We start from the raw sequence: 26,982 nt of genomic DNA on the forward strand, positions 1-26,982 counted from the left end.
ATTGTATTAATTTTGACACTTTGGTGTTATTTATAAAGAAATTAACACACAATTATTCTTTATCTCATTTTCAATTATTTTTTTATGACAAAGAGAATACTTTTACTGTATGAAATGCAACAGTATTAGTGATATTGAATAGAAAAAAAATACATAAAAAAACGGATTATAATAATAGATTATACTAATTACTATAATTATTTTGCCATGATATTGAGGGCATAATATCTTCTGATTTTTAATTCCGTACTATAGTATTTTTATAATTATTTATAATTATATTGGAATCAATTTTGTGAAATACTTAATGCTAATAGGTAAAACACAGGGAAATAAATCGAGATTATTTTATCCGTCACACAGTTTATTCGATAAATGCAATTACAATAGTAACTTAAACACAACGCTAAAGTTGGATCATGCGGTCCAACTGCACAATTCAAACGAAACAAAAACGATAATGCAACACAAGACGATTAGATACAAGTGCGACATACAACTAAAGATACGAAACAAGATGTGCAAACAAAAAGTGAAAAAGAAGACGACAAAACTAATGTAATATGAATTCTGAAAGACAAACAAACAAAACGAATTCCGACACATCAAGAGTTAATTTTCAAAATCGGCCAGCACAATTGTAGATCTGATCGATTCTACTGCTGTTATTAATTACGTATCACAAAGTATCGCTCGAGCTGTGATTCGTTTAAGTAATCTAACTTACGCGCATAATATGCAATTACGATTTATCACAGTTTTTTGAATGTCTCATCTTATCTTTATCATCTATCGACGAGTATAATCTAGTATTGCAGTTGGTGGAAGACATTTATAGTGAGATCTACATCGCGTTTGATAATATTTCGCTATAGATGATCGGCCCTACAATTACATTCATCTATCTATAGCTAATATCACCGGCTTTCTATATTTGTCGGCTAATATCACAGTTTAAACTATTAATTTCGCGGCAGATTATCACAGTTTCACGCTTGCGTGCGCAATTTATATGTGCGCATACATAATGAAGACATTTCTCTTCGATGACAGATATCACAGGTATTTCTATTATGAAATATGCACTGGGCGGCCTATAATTTCGAACAAAGTTCGATTCATTAAACTACGATACATTCTAGCATATATTTACGCTACGCTATCGATGTGCGGATCTAAAGTCTACTATCACAGTCGATTGGTCAAACTATACAAGCTTAAGCCCATCTTACATGCGAGATATTGCACGAAGATATTGCACGAAGATATTCTACGGGACACATTTCACGCTACTTATCGATCTATCTAGTCTGCCGCGGATTCTTAATCGAGTAATCGAGTTAAAGCTCCGAACCAGGAGTTAATTGGCAAATCGAACTTAAAGTACACGAGCTAAAAGCTAAGCGATTAAAGCTATTAAGCTTAAAAGCTATGAGAGCTACCTTCAAGTCCTCGAAAAACTCCTGCGCCGGCCTCCGCTTTTCGATTCAGGTGATTCGTCATCTTCTCTCAAGCTGTTGATCGCCAGGTTGACATCCGCAATCATCATCGACGATGCCATGCATCCTGGATTGATCGTTGCTCGCCAAGCTCTCCCTCAGTTCGTTCTCCAGATTCTCGTTGGCACGATTTCGCGATTCCTCCTCTTCGACGATCATTGTCATCGTGGTCACCGCGTCGTTGCAGCAGCAAACCTTGATCTCGTTCGGGCAATTTGGCCGATCGCTGTTGAAGTCGACGATGGGAACCGTCTTACCGCGCCGCAACTTGGCGCACCACCTCTTCAGGTTCCTCAGAGTGGTCTTGACAGCTCGCCGGGCCGCCAACACACCGTCGTCGATGGATCGAACTGGTTCGCCGGTGGGCATCACGGCGTACATGATCTTCATGCTGGCGCCGTGAGTGAGTGAGTGAGTGAGTGAGTGAGTGAGTGAGTGGCCGAGAAAAACCGGTCGTGATTCCGTCGAGGGATGCTGAGGCGAACTGGCAGCGGACGGTGGATACCTCAAATGTTCGAGGACTCGTGACTCGGGCCGCATATATGCGTGAACGAGATGAACGAAGAGGGCCTCTCCTCTCGCTGGTGAGAGAAAGAGGGGAAGGCGGAGCGGCGTACACGTGTACGACACGAGGATGGATGGTGAAAACCGGTCCGGTCCTCGTGCCCAGTCGTCTTTTCCCTTTTTTCCCTTCGAGATCGCGCGAGTATGAGTGGGTGTGATTGAATGTGAGCTGGGATGAGAGCAGCTCGGCTTATATAGCCGAAGGGTCACGCATGCGCTCGATGCATGCGGGCATCAGGGCGGTGGAGGGTGGAGATCTGCGTTTTTTTTCGCACAGATACGTATGCGTCAGCCCGCGTGCGTGTGTGCGTCAACGATGCAAGTTGGTAGGGGCTGGCAGGTACTTTGTATCGGTCGTAACTTCTCGGGGGAGGCGCGGCAAAGGGAAAGGGCATTCGACTCGAGCCGAAGGCAAGCGGCGGACGATTGCGTCGTGATTAGATCATCGATGAATAGATTGGATTATTACAATGTACATTTTTTTGTGAGAAACAACGTCTTTATGTATCTGCTCCTCGCGCATTTTTATATAAAAAAAATGTATCAATCAAGAGGGACGCAAATCAAAATCATAAAAAATGGAAAGAGGAGAAGAAAAGGACAAACGGATGAGGAAAATCGCAAAAATATGAAAAGAAAAAAATTAAGTTTATATATTTGAACATACGCGTGCGCTGAGTTGTGCGCAATCTGAAATAAAAAAGAAAGATACGAGTTAAATGGAAAAGAGAGAGGACGCGATGGTTGGTGGACAGTGATGAACGAGCAAGGGCGCGAAGGACATCGGAAGGGTGGGGAAGAGGAACAAGGACAGAATGGTGTTCACGTCAACTCGTAGTCGTCGAAAGCGAAACACGGGAGAAACGAGGCTACGGCCCCGCGTCGATGCGAATTATCGGTGTGTGATGCAGTGAAAAGAGACGCGGTAGGGTGGAAGGAGGACGCGGATCGGAGCGAGAGGGTGACAAGCGATAGTCGGTGCGAGGATAAAAGCTCACGTGACTGGAAAGAGAGGGCAGATTTAAGGATTGAGATGGCGAATGAGGGGGAGGGTAGGACGGGAAGCGCAGAGAAGGAGGAAATAAGCGCTCGATGTGGCGTACGCGCAGCACGAGTTGCGCACGCTGCATCGGCGAAGGATACGCCGAAGAGTGAGAGCTGAGGGTGTCAGAAGGAGATACATGTAATGCGGAGAAGGAGATCGAGTCGAGAAAGGCCGGGAGCGCCTAACAGTGAAAAAAGACGCAACTTGCGGTGGTGAGGAATCGAGAAGGGAGAAGGAAATAGATCGTGCGACGCACGCGCAGCACGAGCGGCACGCTCTAAGAAAGAGCAGCCTGCAATCTAGAGGGTGACGCCGCGTGGTTGGAGGAAGAACGAGGATCAACGAATAGGGTAGAGGGGGTAGAACGAACAAAAGAGAAAGAAGATCGAGGGAGCAAAAGGAAATAGCGCACGTGCAACTGAGAAAGAACAACTCGACAGGCAGAAAGAGAGACGCGGGAAGGAGAGCTAAGGTGGGCAGAAGGAGACGCGGAAGGATAAAAGCAAAGAGAGAAAGAGAGAGAACGACAGAAGTCGCAGTGGCAAGGGAGAAAGGAAGTGGGGTGCGAGCTTTGCGTGGCGCACGCGCAGCACGAGCTCCTCGGGCGAGCGAGAGCGAACAACGATGGCATGACAGAGACGGCGGCAATCGTGCGCCACGAGCGAGAGCAGGGTGGGACGAGAAGGGTGAGTAAAAGAAGGAGGTATCGTTTGCCGTAAGGGGGAAGAAGAAGCAGAACCGTGAGGAGAACGGGACGATACTCGATTCGTAGCGTACGCGCAGCACGAGTTGCGCACGGTAGCAGCGAACGTATGCCTGACAGAAGTGAGCGCGAGAGCAGCACGTGGTGCGCTCGTGCTGGAGGAGGAAGGGACGAGAGACACGAGATTGAAGAAGAAGAAGCGAGAGGGCGATAGAGCGAAGCAGGGTAAAACAAAGAGAAAGCGAGTGCCTCGTGAGGGAACCGACACCACTCCGTTCACCAGACAAGGACGAGATAGAACGGTCGTTAAGAGAGAACCGCATCGATGCGTCAGGCGACGATGGTCCAGCATGGGTGACGCGTCGATTTGACGAAGGGCGATTGGCCCGAGGGAGGAGAGGTAGAGATAGTAGGGGGTGATCGAAGGGGTGTGCAACCTGTTGCACGGGAAGTCGTAATGCGACGGTTCTTCTGCAGCTCTACGAGCGCGTGAAACAGGTGGCCGCGGTTGTTCCGTCGTTCGCAATTAACGCGAGTAGCTCTGGCCACTTCACTTCGATCCTTTTCAGGGGCGGGGAGTTTTTTTTTTGCCGCAGCGTCGCGGCGAGATTGCGAGAACTTAGGGCTTAGGACGGAACGATCGGCTATTACGATCGCGGAACGGCAGATGCGCCGCTCTCGTCGTTCTGCTCGCATTGCTGCTTTTGCCAAAAGATAAAGATTCACGCTTTAGTTTTTTTATTTTCTTCTGGAATATTTCACGAACACGTCCACTAGGTCTCTCTCGCAACGTATGCAAATGTACGCATACGCATTTGCGCGACCGGTGATCTCCGATTGACGTCGCGACGTGAGAAAACACGGATAATACGCTTTAATCGCATTCGCCTCGCGGCACTGTTAAATCGGTCCTTGCGTTATGACCGGTAAGTAGCAGCCATTACTGTGCCGCGACGGACGGTATAAATTATAAGATCGGCCGATACGCGCGTAATCTTAGCGTTAAGTTCATTCTTTTTCCATGAATTGATCATTAACGCCTCGTCGATATCACGTTATTTTAGTTACGCATCTGTCACTTTATCGCTTGAATTATAAAATAATTATAGTTAGCAATAGTGTTTCTTGTTTAGCGGACAATGCAGAAATCCTTCATTTAATCATCATCTATTTCTGATTGCGCCGTGCGTCATTGCGTCTTTTTGTCCGTGAAATTCATGGAAAAATGCTGAAGTATAAATAACTTTGACGCTTTTGCATCTTCTTAAAGCTAATTTTATCACGTTATTCTTCGTTTAACTTCTTACGTTGAAATCAAGTTTATTTGCAAAACCTTCGTAGCGCGTATAAAACGCGGTGTTTACGCAAAACGAGCTCATTTGTCATTCACATTAAATATTCAAGAACCGCCCGCGGCGCCTTCTCGCTTCGGTATTCCAGCGTGTCCCGTGTCTCGCCACGCTGACAGGACAGAGGATTTCGCTCGAACGGGGCAGCCGGCATCACCCGCGCTTCCATTCACGCAAGGGGTGACCGATCCCCTCGGCGCGACGCGGTCGCAATATTTAGATTCCTGACCAACCGTACGCATCTGTCGGCGTGCCCCTCGTGTCCGACACTCCCCGGGCGAGTGATGCGCTTTTCGAGGGTGCACGCTCGCCTCTCGTCGCCGGCCCGCGCCTGGCCATCGAGCCCGGGCCCCAAGGAGCAACGTGTGTATGTATATCTCCTCGGTCGGTGGCAGCTGGAGGTTTCGCGCGTGAGAACTCGGTGGTTCCGAGGTTCCCTGGTTCTTCTCGTCGCCACCTGTCCTCGCGCGCCGGCTCTCTCGAGGCGACCGCCAACCCTCTTTCCTCGTCCTCCTTTTTCTTTCATTTCTCTCCCGCGCAGCAGCCCTCCTCCTCCCTTCCTCCCCCCTCCCCCCCTTTCTTCTGCCCGAGTACCCCTGCGCGGTACATGCGTCGATTCCCCTTCGCGGATCGCTGATGAGCAACCCTTCGCGACGTAATCACGCCTCGGCAGAGACGACGGACGGACGGAAGAAATTAGGACCGGCCCCCGGGGGCCCGATTGAAATATTTTAATGGTGCTTCGATGAGACGAGATCTGTCGGGCAGATACGGCGCCTCTCGCTGTGTCGTGTGTTTTTTACAATGATTTTGTAGGGCAGTTCGATACTTGAGAGGCCGTTAAGAGTAACGACGTGGGCCGTGGCGCGATCCTCCTTCTCTGCAAATTAAAATATTTTAACTCGTTCCGACGAGAGGAAAGAGAAAATTAAAATACATTATAGATACTTGGTTGTTTATTATCAAAATAATGGATGGTTTTCTACTATCTGTGTATTACTGTATCGCACATGAACAATGTTTATTATAATTATTATTATTATTATAATTAAAATTTTTAATTATTTAAAATATGCTGTCTTGTTTACACTAGTTACTATCTACAAATTTCTTTATGGATAAAAATTCTTTTTTACGTGATGAGTCATTCTTCTTCGATCAATTACAGTTTTTCCCAGTCTAATCAGTTATTGGATCTCGTTTTACGAGCCTTGCAGCTCACGAACCGGTACGCCGAGGAATGCACAGCTATTATCAACGTCGATTTAATTAACATCGCGTCGAACTCTCTTGTCTTACAGCAGCGCAGCGGCCCTTTGACGCGGTGATCATTGTCGAAGTGATTGGAAAGTATTTGTAAACGGCTTCTCCTTACCGATCATCTCACTCGAGATCGACGTTCTCCGCCCCAAATCCTAAGCTAACCACCCCAAGCGTTCACGGAGCGTGTTGGTCGTGTGCGAGGAACGCGCCCAGCGTTTCTCGGAGCCGAGAGAGCCCCTCACGCGACGGCGGGGTCCTCCCCGCGTAGAAAGTTTCTTTACAGAAAGGAAACTGGGCCTCGTAACGGTCGGGGGCCTGATGCAGACGCGTCGCGGCACGGACGCACGTCGTGACGGACAATAACGACCCCGAAACCCGCAATGAAGCTGTCGGGAGGCGAAAATTGCGCGATCAGTCGCGTCTGAGAGAGAGAGAGAGAGAGAGAGAGAGAGAGAGAGAGAGAGAGAGGGAGAGAGAGAGACGGGCCGAGGACGTTCGAGCAATTTCGAGAGACCGGGGCAATTGTTCGCGGATAGGGCAATTTTGTGACACGCGAGTGCAATTGACGACGATAAATCTTCGTTCGTGCTCGCGAGTCATTTGGGTCATGCGCGATGAGAGGGTTTAAGCGGATCCCAGACGCGGCGGACGTGGCGGCAGCTCGCAGATGGTTCAGTGACAGTAACTATGCGATCGCGCGCCTCTCGTGTGTTTTTCAAACGGTCACGGTAGCGCGCGATTGAATCGTTGGTTAGAACCGGGGTCCAATCACGGCTAACGACGAAAATGATACCATTAAATTAAATCGATTAAAATTTATCAGGTTATACTGTCATTGGTCGTTTTATTAATTCTATTGATTGTGAGATAAAAGCAACTTCCTTTTTTAATCCTTGATTTAACACGAAAAATTGCAATTTATTACAAATTATATCTAATTATCAATAGATTGCGTAGAATGTTGGAAAAATATCCGGCGAAATATAAACTGTTTGCAATTAACAGTAATATTTTAGAATTATTTATAATATTAATATCGCGTTTGAACGTCTTGCAATGTTTTAAAGGTAATTGGAATTTTCCTAACCTTGATAGCAGCACACTTGATAGCAGATTTAATTTTATTTATAACTTCCTTTTTCATATCTCGAAGGAAATGACGATATGAAATTGTTATAAGTCATGCGGGTTTTTAACGTCACATATCTTCGGAAGTGCGCTTATCTGCAACGTGACATCGACCGTCAAATGAACGGTTCGTCAGATTGAAACCGGTACAAGTACCGGTTGACAATTCCTTCCAAGCACTGGTGTATCGCGTGGAAGTTGGATTACACAGTGCGGAAGATGCGGGTCAGTTTGCTGATTTATGTCACATTTGAAAGGATCTTCGACTTCGCGAATAAAAAGCGACGGACGTCGCGAGCAAAAAGGCGATACCGTTTTATTTGACCCGCGCTCGCTGCATTGTAGTGATTTATTACTGTTCGGAGTTCTTCAAGTTTCTTTTCGTGCATAATTTATCGATGCAGCTTTCATATCGAGAGATTATGCGCGCTCCGGAGATGCTGCTTCCGAAAACATTTTGGTCCTTTTTTAAAGTCACGAATATTGTGCTCCATTTCTTCGAACGCGAACAATGTAGTAAACCGAACGAGGCAGCGCGATGATAAACGTCTCATTAAGAGTTATTTATTATGCGATATGGAAATTAGGTTGCGATGTAGAAGAAGCTGCAGAAACCGCAGACCGTACTGCAAAGCAGTCCGAACGATAGTTGTTCTTGCGTGATGAAGTACATCCTGTTTGGACACGTAAGAAGCCTTCCTTCCTTTCAAAGAAAGCGTGTCTTTTCTTCGTGAAGTCAAGATCGTCGCCAATGCGATTCAGATTACCGGCGAATACGTGGCTTGCTCGTGGTGAAGCGAAATCGAAGACGACCCGGTCGTACAAGTTCCACTGGTCCAATAAAGTGGAGCGATTAAATTTTTTAAGAGCCTAATCTTCAGAGGAAGATTGCACACGAATATAAAAATCACCTTAAATTACTACGAATAACACCTGTATCTTTATTAATAATTTATTGAATATATATATGTATATAATGCTTGAATATTACATTACAATATTAATACAAAAATTTTTGAAAAATTTTATTTTTAATTTTTGAATGCGATACGTTTGCCAGCACAGTATGTTTTTTTGTTTTCTTAATAGCTACCTGTTTTTGTAGCATTTAATTTAATGCAAAAATATTTGCGTGAGCGTTTTTCGATCGCGTAAAAATAGCACTGACATCGCCCATCATGATCGTTGTCTGAAACTAGTAGAACAACATTTATCCGGACGACGCTAGCGCAAGGAAGTCCAGAGATCCATATCGGATCGATAATATCCTTGGACTTCGCGAGGGCTGAACGAGAGAAAAATAGTCATTAAACAGAATGCGCTTAATCACGCGAGTCAGATCTGCTTGAAGATACTTGACAACTTCCGTTTGTTTCTTTTAGCATTCTTAATATTGAGTAATTTTTTATTAGACGCCTATTATGTGTAACATATACTTTATATATTAACAAATTTTGTTAATACAGATTGTTATTTGAACTAATAACTTGTTTAAGGCATTTTTCTAAAAATATTCACGGATTAATAGCTGGTGTGGAATTTTTGCGTCGAGCTTTATTTTGTTTTTTACTTGATTTCTTTGTTGTGGAGCCTATTCAAACGAATTCGGAAGAAGCCGCAATTTCGCGTTTGGCTGAATAAACCATTTGTACGTAAATTTCTGTAGTCTCTTGAAGGGAACAAATTGTAGCTGTCAGTCGACTTTACGGGCAGCGGCTCGTCGTCTAAAACCGGTAAAGGGTTGCTCACTGATCGTAATTTGAGCCTCTCTTTGTTGCTGCGCTTCGTATCAAGGACGACCTTCGACTCCACGAAGAAGATTGCTCCTGGCAGATTGAAGAGCCGTCACGTGATTAAACAGGATGTGCGGTGCCCTGCACGCGATTCGAACTTCGCCAAAGTCCGCGATTTCACTCGATCGCTTACCTGCAGTCGCTATCAAAAAGCAGGAACTTCACTCGAAAAACAAAATAACGTGCCGAATTTTGTAACTCGAAACTGGATAAGTGATTGCGTTTACTAATTAAATAATTAGTGAAATAATTTATTAACGGTGACCAGTCGGGACTGGTTTATGCCGGACCTATGCCGGACAAAAAGTCAACTTTGATGCAATCGCCGGCGATGATGCGGGATTTTTTAATTGAACAAATGATTTTCGTGCAGCGAGAAAAAAGAAAGCACGTTTGCACGCTCGAACAGGATGCACTCCATCATGCGAGCCTCGAATAAATATTTATCGTAACGAGTTTCAATGTTTACCAATGACACTGCCCGATGCGTATCGTTCGCGTGAGAGGTTTCTTCTAATGGTCTCTCCCGCTCGTCGTCGATGCGTTCTCAGCGTTTTCCGCGCGGCAGTACGTCCGATAATATCGCAAGTAAACCGTCGGGAGAACCGTATCGCTCGCTTCGAAGGGCCATATCGATAAAAATTTTGCAAACACGCTTTTACACGTCGTATTTTTATTAATTAGTTCACCGGCTGCCGGTGCCAAGTCGAGCAACGGTATATAACTGGTTTATCGTTGACTCTATCGTAACGAGGAAGCCACGTGGTCGCGCGCTGATTCGTATCGCGGTGGTAACGATCGCACGTTGCGCGCAACTGCTGTTTTTGCATCTTGTTAAAGAAAAAGGAAATGTTAATACGGTCGTGCGCAGAGTTCAAGTGAATATGCAATTTGTTATTCGATAATAATGCTAGATAGTGTTATCAGAAAATGACAGATTTGAGAACTGGTTTATTTATAAATTTCTCACAAAGTTGTATTTAAAGTTGCATAGAAACAAGTTATAAATATTACAGATTTTTTTTCTAACAAAAATACAACACTGAAAATCTTGTATTTGCTTCACACAAATTTTTACATTTTTGTTTTAAAATGTCTTATTTATTTAATTATTAATTAATTTTTTATTTTTTATTTATATTATTTATTTATTTCTAATTTTTTTAATTTTTTCTATTTATCTGAATGTTTATCTCAAAGGGAGAGCTGACCGAGTTCGAACGTTAAAAATTTCTACATTGTTAGATGGAATAACCGACTAAATAAGTAGCTACTTGCAAATTTACTTTTGCCGATTTCCTCGAAAAATGTCAGTTGGTCGATCGAACGAGCTCGATTCATCGTCTAAAAAAAAAATCAGCACGGTCGGGCGCTCCGCGCGATTTCGCCATTGCTCGGCGATGCGTATCGTATGGCCGAAAAACGCGCTGCTCTCGTCCGGTTGCATCTACGCAGCATCGCCAACAGCAGCGGCAACAGCTGGAAAAAAATATATATCCATGGGCCCAAGCGGGACATGCTCGATCACGCCAATCGAGATTTCTCCGAAATTTACGCGATGGCGATGCGTTCAGCGGGCGCGCTTAACGCCGCGCGATCTTTGCATAAAATCGGCATAAGGCGCGCGATCGCGGGCCAAAGTTATGAAGTCCTTTTCGCCCCGGGACCCGGATTGGCGTGTCAGCTAATTGGACCACCGCAGACCGTTGCCGGGAACCGGTATAACGAGCTTCTTTCTTTGACTTCGCGCACACTGTTCCGCGGAACGGAATGATACGCACTCGTTCGCCGATCCCCGATATGTATCGCGATCAAAAACAAAGATGTTTTTCGGGGAAGTTAGTATATCGAGCGGCGAAAGCGACGTCTGACGGGAAATATTGAGAGTCCGACATAATATAATGAGGGCGTGTATGTATACGTTATTGATAAACAACGCATCGACATTTATACATCTGTGGCTTAATGCAAGAACAATTAATGTCACTCTGTGATTAAGAGTGAGCAATAAATTTTGATAAATACGATTTTTCATAGGAGAGTTAATTTCGCAACTAAAAATAAAATAATTATGATTCAGATTTTTTGTTTTTCTGGAAAACTTCGGATTTTTTTATTAATTTTTTAAGAACTGTACTTGTTTCTTACGCGGGATATTTTATTTTGATTCCTGCATATTAAGATATGATTTCTTATTAATATAATGATATTTATATGTAACAATTATATGAGTTAATTTCAACAACTCAAAATATTGATTTGAAATATACTTACCGAGAAATTAAAACATAAAATTTCGAAAAAGAAATTGTCGTCTAATTAAAACTTTCGTTCAGGGAAGTTATGTCGTGTCAGGGAACATTGCTTCGTGCATGCGGCAATGCGCGAACGCACCGCGTGTCGTATTGAAAGCGAAGATTTCTCTCAAAGAAAAGGAAGAAAAAAACAGAAGGAACATTTGCGAATATCCTGCGTCACGAATGTTTCCGTATCCGTGATGTTATTTAACGAGAAACGCACTCTCGCCGCGACTTCTGAATTAATTTCCATAATGAAGAGGAACCGAAGCATACACTATAGATTAATTAAAAATATGGACTTTTGATAAGTACACTGAGTAATGGTCCTTTTATGCGGTAGCAATCGGGGTTCCTTGCCGTTTAAGACGTAATTGGACTTATTTAGTGGATCCCTATCCCCGCGATGTTCGAGATATTATAATGCAGCTCCTCTGAAACGAGATTCATTAAGGTATTAAATTTTATCATACTACCTAATTAATTTTATTTTACATTATGTCCGAGGAAGCAAATGTTTCTTATCCGATATAAAATTATGTTTTTCCGATGAATAAAATTTCTTGTTACATTCTTTTTTTATCCATTTAATTGATTATTTGCATTAATAATGCATTATCTAATTCTTTTTTTTTTTTTTTTGTTAAATTTTGTACAATTTATAATGTATCGGGGATCCAATAATGTAAAGATGATGACTGCTGCAAAAAGATGAAAAAAAGACGAAGAGATGCGCAGGACGATATTTACAAACACCCGGCGAAGGTGTCGCGCACATTCCATCGGGGTATCGCAATAAAACGTCATTTTTATCACCACGGCGCGAAGCCGATGCGAGTGCCGACGACCAAACAGAAAGTCGATAAAGTCCGTTCGGTATTGACGGAGGACCAAATGTCGCACATTATTCGCGTTCGACGAATCGCTTTCGCCAATGGCCAGATCGTAAGAATAAACGAGACGCAGATATGCGCGCGCGAAATCGGCGACGTTAATTCTTCTGCGGCGAGAATGAAGCGGATCCACTTGCACTTCACGCGCAAATAAGCGGAATCGTCGATCAGGCGGGCGTGTAATACCGGTGGATTCGAGGGTGTTTATCGGCGCGAAGGCTCTTTATCGGCGTCGTTTATCCCGTCGTCTTGTTGACAACCTGCGAATCAGCGATGCACACGTATGCGATGCGTACGGCGCGGTGAAACACAATGCAACGGCTCTCGCATTCAGGGATATGAATAAAGGATATGTCTGCCTGCCTCTGCGGCTGTTTCGTGTACTTTACTCGAAACTTTACGAAGTTCGGTTTTCGCATAATGTCACAATACTCGCACTTTTTGCGAGTATTTTAAAGTTTACGAGCAATGAAAATTATGATGTGGACAGCGAATCAAGAAAGAATTTGGAGTTTTCGAGGTGTGCGATATTAGTATTTGTTACAACAGGATATTTTCGCCGTCTGTTTTCTTAATCCGCGACGTAAAACGACACACTTAAGAGTCTTTGTCCACTCTTAAACGAGTAACCCCATAATTTCGGCAACGATGTCTCGAAAACGAGGACGACTCGGACAAAACGCCACGAAACACCTGTGCCCTTATTTTCGATGCCAGTATCCGTGACAGCCCATCAAAATCCGTTCGCCCGGCTTCTCTTCTCTATGTTTCCACGTATGCATCCTATTTACATGCCAAGCGTCTGCCGGATAGATCCTCACGCGCGGCTACCCTCTATCTGTACGCGTGATCACCCGCATGCGAAGCCCTCGGACTTTTGCGCGCACGATGATCGGGAATCGCGCCTTCCTTTCTTCCTGAACGCGATACACGCGCGCGCGATGCATAATCAGTTCAGCCGCGTACCTCTCTCGCGAGATAGAAGCCTCATTCGTGAAGCGTAAACATTAACCCGTTGCTTCGCTATAAATAGCCGCAACGCCTAACGTACTATTAAGTCGTTCCACGGCGCAATATCTCTTGCCGCCTCCTTCATCGCCGACCCTTCTCATCTCCCTTGCGAGCGCGATTCCCGGTCTTATCTGTAACGCCTGCGTATGTGATAAGACAACTGGTAAATTTGCACGCTTGATCGTACCACGGATACGGCGCGATTTAACGGAATTATGAAGATTATCTGGAAGAATTTTATATTAATATGCGAAGTCGTCGAGCGACTTCGATAAAGCGCAGAAATCATAGTTTCTTGTTTTTTTTTAAATTGCCGAGCTACGCGTTTGAACGTACTGCGGGAGGAATATACCATCGCCCGCATTCTCATTTTTCGAAACAGTAGTTTCATCTGTATCCGTCCGTGCTCGGGTAAAAGTACGCCGTGCTGTAAGATATACGCGTCGTTTCATACGCGCACGCTCGCATACGGACCTATAAATTTAATTTTTCGGCCGAACGAATTTACATTTACATTCCCAGCGCGATTAAGTCTTGAGATTTTGCAACGGGATATTATCATTTGTCTGTAAGTGCACTCATGCTCCGCAACGAGTCTCGTCTCGAGCAGATATTAACTGGACGGAATCTTCTCGGAAATGTGATGAATAAAAATTTTAATATGGTAAATGATGAGAGTGCGACATGTTACGTTTATTCAATCGTCTTTTTTTTTAACGTCACAACTGTTTGAACAATTTAAATGTGCATTTGAAAAAGCGCGCGCGTTATGAGTTCTAATAATAATTAAAATCAGTCATATTGTCATATTTCAAGTAATAAAAATTATTACTCTAATTTTTCGAATATTTATTGAGCAACATATGATAATACTAGGTGCGCAACTAAGTTTCCGGGTTTTTTTTATCAATGCAAAATGGAAAATTTCAAGAGAAATACAAAAAACGGTTTATTCAAAATATCGTCCCTCGCTAGCTACACATTTTTGCCATCTCTCTGGCAATACATGAATACCGCGACGATAAAACGACGCGTCTTTGAATCGAAACCATTCATCCAACCAATTCTGCACTTCTTCGAAATTGGCCAAGTGTAGCCCAGCCAAGCCATGCGCCATCGACCGGAACAAGTGATAATCGGAAGGGGCCAGGTCTGGTGAATACAGCGGGTGCGGTAGCAGATCCCATTTCAGCGTTTTGATGGTGTCCTGGACGATGGAAGTGCGATGGCACGGAGCGTTGTCGTGCTGCAATATTACTCGTTCGTGTCTCGTGTCCCATTCTGGCCGTTTTTCGAGCAATGCATGGTTCAAATTTATCAGTTGTTGTTGTCTTGTGTTTGCGTATCATTTTCATCCAATAACGCTTGCAGATCGGCGTCCTCAAATGTTTTTGGTCTTCCGGAGCGCTCCTTGTCCTCAGTGTCGAAATCGCCACTTCTGAAGCGTTTAAACCAATCTTTACAGGTAGTTTTCGATGGTGCATGTTTGCCGTAGGCTTTCTTAAGCAAACGACCTGCTTCAGCTGCATTTTCTTTCAAGTTGAAGCAGAAAAGCAAAGCTTCCCGCAAATGCTGTTTAGTTGGCACAAAACTCGACATCTTTATTGTTAGAAAAAAAATTTTTGCGTTGCGATATGTGTTGGTATTATAACTGGTTATTGTTGACAGATGTCCAAGTTAATAAAAAAACACAACTTTAGACATGTATATCGACTACATGTATCGTTAGCGCCATTCATGTGTGAAACCCGGAAACTTAGTTGCGCACCTAGTATATATAAAATTTATTGACTTTATGAATACGACGTAATTAAATACCTCTTTCAGGACATTCCATACATTTTATTTGAATGTTACATGCAGAATTCTGAGCATAAAACCGCAGTGCTTCCACAAGAATTAATTTTGAAGATATTAAAAGAATTTATATGTATGCAGATTGTAACATTTATCCGCCATTGTGAGTAGCATTGAGAGGGTTGGCTGAGAAAAAAGCGACAAAGCGAGGGACAGTGATAAATTTTCATTAAATTCCAACGGTGTGCCATTACAGTCGATACCGTGCAATTATGGTCACGTCGATATTAAAGGAATATATTCAAGCTCGCACGAATGGAATATCGAGCGCGCGATTCAAGGAAACGAAATTGCAGCTGCTCGCGCATTAATTTTTCTCGAGTGATTTGAAAGCGCCGATGCTATGTTCGTGAATCGTCAATTTTAAATTGCCTTTAGAAACGTTTTAACCCTTAACTGGAACATCTCGATTTATGCGACACGACCGGTACCGTCGAATCTTGCCCAAAAAAAAAAAACCGGGCCTTAAGGGCATATTTCATTATATTGAAGGCCAACGGAATATTTTATTGAAGAAAGGTCTTTACTGAATTTTCACTGTTACTTTCTCGGCTGCAATTATAGATAAATCTCAAATTTATTTTTACAGTAAATTGCATATTTAAAGCACATTTTCCTAATTTTTAATTGCGAGAGAAAACAGTTTTTTATCTGGAAGAAATCTAATTTAATCAAATTTTCGAAATTGAAATACTTTTTAAGATACATATATCTGAAATAAAAGAAAACCTATAATTTCTTTTTTCTAAAGATAATTTTGCATTTGTTTCTCTTATTCTGCCGTAAAATTAATTTCAGGATTTTACCATCGCCAAAACAAACGCCACGCGATATCCGCCAATCATCGGTGTCGGTAATCGAGCCCTCGGATCCTCGGGCTCAGAAATTAATTGAGGGGCGCGAAATTAGATCCGATATTAATTCCCGGCAGTCGTAAAAACGAGCTGCGCGAGGGTACGGCGTGCAGGCGCGGGGATAATTTCGCCAGGATAATTTCGAGGGAAATTACAACTTTGGCGCTAACAGTCGGTACAATGGTTAATCGATAACGAGGATAATTACGGAATTGCGTGAAATCGCGCCGCGGCGATCCATCCTGCCCGATCATAATGACCGATCATAATGACCGATCATAATTTCGCTTATTCCTGATCCTTTCGCGCCGGGATTCTGCTATCTTTGCTCTCGATCTGCCAGCGATAAAGCTCACTCCACGCCATATCACGCGCCTTCTTCCTCCGCGATTTCTTTCATCCTGTGCGACGCAAAGTTGAATCCTTCTCTCGTATGAAACGCGCGCCGCATCGTGTCCCGTCTCTTTTAAACAAAATCGCCCTTTCTTGAACTTATCTTTTATATGAAGCACGATTCTCTCTTTTGTTCTTCTTGAAATGAAACACACGTTCCCTTTCAATCTCCCTTTCCCTTAAGTAAAACTCTGTCCTCATCTTCCTCCTCCTCTTTCCCTTTTCTCCTTTCTTATCCCTTATATAAGATACGTTCTCTTTCAAACAAAACGCATACGGTCTTTCTCGATTTACCCTGCTGCCGTCTTCCTTCTTTAAGAGATATTCTCTCTCGCTCTCTTCGCTCCCGTCGTTCTCCTTCCAATAAAACGCACTCCGTCTTTATCCATCTCGTTCTTATCTTCTTAGCACTTCTTCTTTCTCTCTCCTCCCTTTCTCTCTCTTTCTCTCTCTCTCTCACACACTCTCTTCATCCTTTGCTCCCTCACCCTTTCCCTTCGAGCCTTCTTTCACGCACGCCCACCGCGGCCGTGACCACGTGTTCTACACGCGCGTACGCGTGCGTGCGTCCAAACTTGTGTGCGTGCAAAGGTTCCGAGGTTCTCCACGGAGTCGGTCGAGTCACACCTGCTCCTTTTTCCCACGAGATCGCTTTGCCCCTCAGCCTCCACGTGCATCTCGGCGATCCTCGGTAGTCTCCATCCGACGATCGACGTACGCAACGCCACTACACCACGCCCGGACGGGATTGGTCGCGATGATTTTATACGATCTCGTGCAACTCTCCGCGCTGCTTCGCGCCGCGCTGCAACGTATGAAAGTAATTGAACGCGCAGCCAGTCCCTTTATATTTCACCTCGACTTTGTGCCGATTGTCTTTGAACGGCGCGGGAAACACTCGGCGAACTGACGATTGCAAATGCAAATTTTACTCAAGACGATTTATGTGCATTTGCAAATATTTTAGACATAATGAATGTAATGAATAATATGAATATATAAATATTTATAATATTAATAATAATAATATTAATATCTTAATAGGGAGAAAAGCCGCGCAGGAAAGACTGCGGATTTTGCACTTTAAAATGTATAAGATTAAACAATTTTATTTTTTTTAATGGCTTTTATTATACATAAAAAATTTCTGATTGGGAATTTATTGCGTCGTAAAACATTTGTGCATGCTGAGTTTAATTAAATACTGTGTAACTGCAGGATATTAAATGTATGAAAAATATATGAACCCATCGTACGTGTCCACAGCTTAATAGCTATCGTACTGCTTAGCAGGGAGCCCTATTAATAAAATGGAAAATATATAATTTTCACAACAGATGCATGAACTAATTAGAACTTCGAGGCCACTAATCGCGATGAAATACGGCGCGTATGATCTATAGAATCTCTACTTTCTCTCGGCATGATAAATCTTTATAAAAGTACAGACGATTATTAAGAAATAAACATGAAAGATTAATTCGTACAATTTCCGCTGCTAGAAGCTGCATGTTATTAAGAGGAAATGTATATAGTGTCTCAAAAATCGCATACTTTTTCTGAATCGTGCGCATTAGAAATCCATAAGTAGATCACTCCTATACACAGAGAGATCATTAATAGTCATTCAATGTCAGATAAAAATCCATTAGCTGTACATTTTACCTGAATTTTATTTTTTTTATCATCCTCATAAATTTGCTTAAAATGTGGACGTTGTTCAGCCTGACTGAAATGCAATTCGCGAGCTTCTCAGCTCATTTAACATCAGTCGAAAGAATCGCTTGACGCATTCTTGATTTCAGATTCTCTTATTATCCCGAGAAAAAAAAAACGGCAAGAATGCAGCGGATGGGTCATCGCGTTTATCGCGGCGTAAAATCCGCGATCGATTACCATGGAGGACGGTTGTCGTAACTCGCATTCTTAAAATACACCGATGCAGTGCTGGATATTCCCGGTGCGTTCGCGAAATTCGGCGTATAGATCGAAGGGGACAACGGCGGGGGCACGGTTGTACATTAAGTCGATTAACGAGCCTGCGTGTTCCGCGTATTCTATCTGCATTTCGTTGCGCACGCGATGCGACCGCCAGCTTTATTTGTTGCCTGGTTTACTTTGGTCCTGCGGTTTATATGCACTGCGGGCGGTGACAGAGACGTTATATTAGACTGGGGGGGGGAAGGGGGGGGGACTGCGCTGATTCCTCGTGAATTTTAATGAGCGCCGTGTAAATGCAAACGCGCGCGAATATCCGCGGAATGGATTTAATGCGGCTAAAGCGCCGATGGTGCCGATCGCGTCGATTATTCGCCGAAACCTTCTATCAACCGGTGCGTTTTAATGCCGCTACGAATCAGGCGATTTGCTTCAATGGCGCGTAACTGTCGAAACGATTCGCATTAACGTGTGAAACGAGCGCGTACTTAACGAGAAGTCGCGAATACGAAATTTCAATGTGTCAAGTGAGGAATTTAAAAGAGTTAATTATGACGTGACAAATGGTAGTTATTAAAACTTTTCATGGACAATGATTAATTAATAGATAATTGAAAAATTAATTGCAGATATAATTTTACCAAAATTATTCTTGATGTTTTGTGGTTTTTGATACAAATATTTAAATATAATCTTCAATCTTTATTGAAAGGCTTCAAGGCTTACTCATTCTCAATTTTTAAACTTTGGTTTTTGTTTTTCAGACGTAATGTATGTCAAATAAATCTGGACATTTCGAATAGATGTAAAATGTCGCCGATTCAACTTCACACATTCGTGTGCGACAACCTAAAGCATATATTTATCTAGTTTTTGATATCACGTTCTCTTTATCGCACAGGTGTGTCCCTGCATTTATCTATATTTAGAAACTCAGATATTCCTCATACACGAATATCAGAGTTAGCTTTATCGATACTCCTACTAACGATAAAGAATTTATTTCTCAGGAAACGCAGCTGTAAACGAGTAGAATGCAAGTTAATTACTTCCGACATTTATCGGCCTTTAACAGATTATGAAAAATTATAAACACGAATTGTGCGTGATAAGTAATTTATAATTCTTCTATATTATTATTTAAGTAATAAAATTAATTAAATTATTCTTTCATTTAGTTTACCGCCCAAGTCTTGCTTCTGCCGGAGTCAACCGTATTTAGAGGATAATATTCTCAGTGATAAATCGTTGCTCGTGGTTCGTCGAGAACTTTAATTACAGTGTCTGATTTAAACAAGTCGCACAATTTTCTTCGGTACTTAGTTTTAAGGCTTTAATTACGCTTTGCTCGCTGCGCTTTGATCGATGAACTTGCGAGAACCAGACACCACTCATTAACATTTTCCGAGCAATCGCTTGTTCTTGTAGCGATGCCAGGTGTGCTAATAATTGCGCTAATTGTACATCATGTATTTTATCTACGCCGAGCGCTCCTGTATATTATCACGGTAATGCTATCAGATGTTAATCGCTATCGCGATATACTTTTTTAATCTGCCCACAGTTTTTCCAGCTTCTCGCGCGCGAATAAATCACACGTCCGCTCGACCGTTCGTCGCTGCGCAATAGTAACCATCATTATTGCATCAACGGCAAACACTGTGTGTCGCTACAACCGGATATCGCCATTTGTTTTGATACTCTCGAAGCGGCATTTTTTGAGTGACGGCCTTGGCGTTTCAGCGTACGCTCAAAAAACATACGAATGCGTCCTTCGCCGCGAAATTTACGTCAACAATTAAATTCCACCTTGAGCGGCCGGGAATACGTCCTGCACCTGATGCCCCCTTGTTAGGGCCCCTTCGTACCCTCGGTGGCCTTGATCTCGCCGCGTCCTTCCCATGTCTCTTTGCATGGGAGGCATTCGCGAAAGAAACCGAGTGAATTCGCGCTCGCATCGCATTATTTTGAATGCCGAGGGAACGGGGAGAAACCGAGAATGTGATGAATACGCACCTGTGCGTAAAGTGGACATTTAAGAATTAGTAAACACGAGCCATAACGGGCGACACGGTCGTATACGTGAGTATTTGCTTTATTTCTTTTGTTTGTAATTCCATACGTTGCGCCGCGCACGGATTTTTGCACTGTTTGCTCACGTTACAAAAACTTAAAAATAACATACTGAGACTTGGTTTACATTAATTAATCTTATTTGAGCTTCCTATTTCCCAAGTAGTGCAAGTCAAAAATTTGCGATTTTGAACTAACACTAGAAATATGTTCGAAAGGGTTGTTTTTGCATCTAGTAAAAAAGTTTTGTAAGTCTAACTTCATAAATAAGCCGTCTGGGAGCAGTACAAAGTTGAAAGTGTTAACGATAACAGGTTGGCAGTTGGGGAATAGCGGTGTAAGTCCCGCGCGAGTGATGTGACTTAATATGACTTTGAAGAAATTTTTATTTATTTTTTTCTAAAATTTTTATTTATTCTTATCCAAATTTGTTTGAAATGAGTAAGAATTATTATTTTAAAATTAAACACAAGATTTAAGAGTTATATAAAGAAGAAACATTGCAGAAAAACAATTTTTTAAAAGTTATAAATTAGATTTTTTTTAAACATGAAAATTTAATTATTTTTTGATATAATAAAAGTAAAAGAAAGTTATTCCCATTTATCTTGATTTTTCTATAAGCCCCAACGCAAAACGTTTATTTCCCAACAATTGAGAAATTTGACTTGCACTACTTGAGAAATAGGGGGGTTATTTAATCCTGTAACTCTGATGCAACTGATTTACTTACAGTTTTCTGTTGAATCTTTGATATCAGTATCAGCACTGCATTTGATAGATAATTTAAAAATCTTAATACATGAATTGCCACTTCTCAGTTTCGAAAGTCGACATTCTTAATGTTTGTTAAACTTAAATATTTTATATGATATAATATTTAAAATTTAATTTATTAGTTAAGAAATTAAATTATCATACTTATAAATATTATTATATTTTGTATAATGATCTCTACAACTGTTCGTAGATAATCGAGAAATAACAAGCAGCTATAATTTGTTTATTAATATAGACGAGCTTTACACAACGTGGCTGTGAACGCTTTTCGTTTTATTGATATATATTAATTTTGAACAATTTTACGGTAACGTTAATTTTTGTATGAAAACATTCGCAATATTTTGCGGACCCTCTGAATCATTTCTTCTCAGCATCCACCCTGTCTTCTTCTCGCTCTCTTCTTTCTCCGCCGTCGCCATTGCTGTCGTTATTGTCTCGCCACTTATCACCGCCGTTGATCCGCACTTATAATTCATCATTCAACGGGGGAAGAAGGGGGAGATGGCGAGGAGACCTGCAAGGTTATCGACCGGCCCGCTCTCGATCGAAGCAATCGACTTTACACGTGCAATACTTTCCGATTACTTTATATACACCGTTGGCCGAAGTAGGGCCGCGTTGCGCCTCGGGGATTCTGGACAGGGGTCTCGCTTTGAAGGGAGGGCGGAGGAGGCGAAAACGGGGCCCACCGAGGGGGCCCATAGGAGGACGGGGTGGTGGAGAAAGGGAGGCAGGGGGAACTGTGCCCCCACAAGTGGCTCCCCGGTAGCGCCGTCGCGCACCTGCCGCTTATTCCCACGCCGAGACTCACGTTCGCCTCATCTTTCCTCTGTTCGTCCTGCCTCCCTGTGTCCCCCCTCTTCCCCTCCCGATTCTCCCTCTTTTCCCCGCTTCGTCTTTGACCCTCTCACCACCGAGAGCACACGTGTGCACCGCGGGTACATGGAGCCGGGGGGCCGGGCACGCTTATTTATTTTTAGATATTTTCGGTCCGCCACGAAAAAGAGAGATACACCCTACGTGTGCACGATCGTCGACGAACACAACTTGTCGATATATCCAAAGGGTGTCAGAGACGAAAGGGGGAAGGGAGTAGGATACGCTTTTGGAAGAACACGATTAATCGTGACGGATTGTCCATAGAACGTTCGTGACGAATGTCCGTTAAGTAAAAAGGTTTCTCTTTCCAGAATAAGTAAAAGGGAAAAAAATCATGCGATCGTGTGTCCTTGGCTTACGCATTTACGATCTCTACAATGTAACTGGTTCTTCTGCACAGGACTGAAATGTTTGGAAATAATTTTATATGAAAAATCTTATCTATTGGCTACACTTAGACAAGGAACAAACCGTAGATTCTAAACCGGCTACATTACGCGTTCTTCCAACGATGCGTAGACTCTTAGCCATTTATCAAAATTTTAAATTCATTAATTAAAATTAATTGTATATCAAAGAGCTATGATCGATTATCTTTTAAGATAAATTACATTGCTCACATACTGATTACTCTGTAATTACTTCATTTATCGGTCGCTGATTTTTTTATTGATTCTTTCTTCTCTTTAATTAGTTCAGAATATTGTACATTTTGTATATATCTGGTTATTTTGCATATTATTGATATGCAAGAAGAAATTATAATTGCGTTAATGCCGCGCTGCATAATAAATATTACACTGTTGCGTCTTAATTATAATAATAACGGTAAACGCAATCTTCACTTGTCTCGAGATGATGTATCACTTGCGCTTCTGCGGAATTTTGATGCCGCTTCTTGATAGTGAAATCCAATCTTTCGGTGATATTTCTCCACGACCACACAAAAGAAAGATCATTTGAGGTTTCGAGTGACGACGAAAGTATCGAGGCGTATTTAAATTCTCGTCGAATGCGAAGTACATTTTGTCAAAAAGGTTGCATACATTAAATGTTTCGTTGAAAATGTTTATTGCTAATTACTATTACATCCGCAAATATGCAATATGATTTATTTTTATGATCACGATTTTTATTTCAAATTTTTAACAGATCTCTTAAACTGCTGCAAATTTTATTCTCTCTAACCGGGATTTTTGTAAACTTTGAATCGTATTTTATAATCATAATTATATATGCGTATTGCAGAATTTTTAAAGGAAAAAAAGAGATACAGACTGATAGCAATAAAATTCGTATGTATTTTAATACTATTCTTTTTTAAGCACAATTAGTTAAATCCAAGCTTAAATTTCTTTACTAGATATGCAGATATATTGTTATTACAAAGTCCATGTTTGTTTCCCAGTCGCGCTATATCCACCCTCTCATATACAGGTGATCCTCTTACTTTTTCTTTTGAAGCAAAGCATCACAATTCGTAGGCGGAGTAGGAAAAATCTCATATAACTCTCAGTTGTCATTGTCGTCCGTTAACCCCACATGAGGGTTGTACGTCGGGACAAGTGGCATTGTGTGCTTTTGGGGGTCCCACAGTGCACAGGTGCACCGTGTAAAGTGCATAATGTAAAACGAGGGGAAGGAGAGTGAGAAGCGACATGGGGGAATGGCGGACAGACAGAACCAGTGTGCAACAAAATTAGGGCCTCTTTTACAACGGGAGAAAGTGTATGGCGAGGGTTGTTGATTTCGAAACTTGCCGAACGGATTTTTGTTCCGACATTGACGCGCCAAAGAAACGAAACGCGTTCTGCCGCTTTTTAGAGGATACAAAAAACTGAGACAGTTTGTAATACTCGAATTTTACCGTGAATTTAACGAGTTATCGAACGCAATTGCGTTAATTACAATTATTTAATTTAGCAATTTTTAACGAAGTTTCTAAGTGTTTATAATATGATGACGATATATTTTTATAAAATTAACATTAGCAGGAGGAAAATATTTATCTTAAATTTCTAACCATATTTAAAATCTTACTACTAATATGTATATTTCAGAATATAGTTGTATATAAATACCGAAATTCATTTGTTCATATATTGACGAACGTTCGCGATACTCGTTATACGTTCGATGTATATCGGTGTACAATAACATTTATTTTCCCGCCCGAAGACACCGAAGACAGTGAACTATTGTGATACCTTGCGAGAACACGTCATGCAATTGGGGCCCCAGAGAAACGGACCCGGATCGCCGGTATATCGCGATTGGTCGGGACGAAACAAGAGAGGTTCATGCCAAGGGATTGCACCACACCTCCAACGATCGTCCCTTCGTCGGGATTGGCTGATCTCTCAGAACCTTTCAAGCCCCTCGTCGATCTTTTTGCCTCTCTTTTTTCCTCCTCGGGCCCCTCACCTCCCCTCTTCCACCCCCTGTCCCCTACCGAGGAGCTGGACCTTTGTTTCTATTTGTTCGACTTTGAGACGCATTGGGGCTTTGGCCTCATGTCGCCCGTCCCCGGCCCCTTTCTCTTTTCTCGCGTTCATCTTCATCATTATTATCGTTGTCATTCCCGTTTCTATTTTTATCTGAGGTCGCCGTTTCGTCATTTTTATCGCAGCGCGTCGTCATTATCGTCATTAACGTCGTTCATAGCAAAAAAGCGACTGCGCTACTGCGCTTTTTACGGTGCATTGTGGTTTATGTGTCGGACTTGAACGCATATTTCTAGAGAGAGAAAGAGATTGAAACTGATATGATTTTAGTGAGCTACGCTTTGAAGCAACATTTCATGAATACACAAAAATTGAAATTGTTCTTTTATATTTGTGGCGGTAAATTTGTGATTAATAAAAGATTGCATAAATCTTGAAAATGAAAAGATAAGAATTAACAAAAATTGAGTTGCGCTAACTTCACTTGTTCGTCGGGTTGAAATTGAGTGAAAAGTTTGCTGTTTATACAAAAAGATACGTAACGATAATAAGTAACCGTTATTGGCATAAAAGATATTACTTTAAGGACGGTAATAAAGGAATGATGCGTCGAAAGAAGCGAATATCGAGTCGTGCAGCTAAACGCTTTATGAAGATGGACAAAAAGCGAGTTAACGATCTCTCGTCGCGTTTCAGCTGTGTCAGAATTTTTACACCCGGATAATAAGAATCACGGTCGCGTTCACGAATCGCGCGGCTTCTCGAAATAACACGGTATATTGCACTTCCGCCATATGCGCGCGGTAATGCCTCTTGCTCAAATTTCCGATGTGCAAAAAACAAATGACCACCGCGCGATCGCTCGACCGTCTTATCGTAAATGTTATAAATATAATAATGTCAATCATATATTTTTTTTTTTTTTTTTACAACACAGTGTGATTGCGTTTACGAATAAAAATTTGTTACGTTCATCTAGTCGCTGTAGAAAATAATTGTATTTGTCGCAATGTCAGGCGAGAGCAGAACGAGAGAATCAGAGCTGCGAAGCTGCGATGCACGCGGTTGCTATTTCTATTCTTCGACTAAAACTCCGGAGCCGATCGTTATTCCCACTTTTTGCGCACGCCTTCTTATGCGATCTCTAAATCTGCAAGTCGGCGCGGATGCGCGTCCTCGTCATTTTCTGTCCTTCGCTTTCCTGACGAATCCGCTCACCAAGGCACGCTTGTACGTCCACCTCAGACATCGATCCTTTCTTTCCTTCTCCTTTCTCTTTCCATCTCCCTCTCCTTTTTTTTCCTTTCTTTTTTTCAATCCTTTTCTTCACGTTAAATTTACCTTGCGGCGACCGTGCGAGAGTCGTTGCGCTCATAAATTTCTAAAAAGAAAACAGCGGCGCGCCGCGAATAACACGCGCCTCCGGAATTATTGCGCAGCTCGAAACTGCGCTGCCGCTAATTTTTACTCCGTGCTTTTTCGCCTCCCTGCTGACCCCCTCCCCCTTTCCGCCTTACGACGGATTTTTATTTATTTTTTACGCCGCCGGGCAGAATGCGCGCCGCGTATCCCGACTGCGTAACATCTCCCGTAAAGGCAGGGAGAACCTTCATTAAAACGCTGCCTCCGCGTGTCCTACTATAACCGCCATGTTAACGGACGCGGGACCCCTACCTCCCTTCGGGGATTCAGCGCTTTTGTGCTGCGTAATAGGGACGCTACTGAAAGCGGCGGTGAATTTTATCAGCCGCCGGGGCCCCGATGATAATCTGCGCGCGGTGAGCGGCGGCCGCTACCGGCTCGGGAGTCCTTCATCCTTCCATCCGGCCATTTCATAGATTGGAAATTGAGAGTCAAGTGCCCGCCTTCGTGTTCGGCTCGGTAATGGTCATGTTACCGGGCGCAGCCTTTCACCGAGATTCGAGACTTTTGTGCGCCGCAGCCGAGAGTGAGGCCGAAATTTATCGCTTGTCCGAGCCCGATAATCCACGGTAATTAATGCCGGACTACTGACAGTTTTCAGTGAAACTGAATGCTTTACATTGTGCAGTAATGCGAATCAGGTGGACCTGATTGCCGGCGGCGGTTATGTAACAAAATCGGCGGTGCAGGTGTGCAATTAATAACTTTCTGCAAAATAAATCGGCAGTGCTCGTAGTGAGCAGGAGATATAAAATTTTGGTTAATTTCGTGCTTCTCCGCTGCAAAACTGACTT

The 26,982-nt window shown here is 42.6% G+C and overlaps 2 protein-coding genes across 3 annotated transcripts in view; one reads left to right on the forward strand and one right to left on the reverse strand.

The window, feature by feature from the left end:
• LOC105670992 (tubulin monoglutamylase TTLL4) overlaps window positions 1–26,982 on the forward strand; it is a 152,262-nt gene that overhangs the window by 74,377 nt on the left and 50,903 nt on the right. The gene's annotated exons all lie outside the window — the stretch shown is intronic.
• Window positions 344–2,489, reverse strand: LOC136997500 (uncharacterized). Its single transcript, XM_067348407.1, has one exon. It carries the CDS (start codon window positions 2,037–2,039, stop codon window positions 1,500–1,502), a length of 540 nt encoding a protein of 179 aa, XP_067204508.1. The 5' UTR covers window positions 2,040–2,489; the 3' UTR covers window positions 344–1,499.

Source organism: Linepithema humile, chromosome 1, assembly GCF_040581485.1.
Source record: "Linepithema humile isolate Giens D197 chromosome 1, Lhum_UNIL_v1.0, whole genome shotgun sequence".
In the NCBI taxonomy this organism is placed as follows: Eukaryota; Metazoa; Arthropoda; class Insecta; order Hymenoptera; family Formicidae; genus Linepithema; species Linepithema humile.

Excerpts from the sequence above, each read along its gene's own strand:
- LOC136997500 (XM_067348407.1), bottom strand. The coding sequence starts at position 2,039 with ATGCGGCCCGAGTCACGAGTCCTCGAACATTTGAGGTATCCACCGTCC.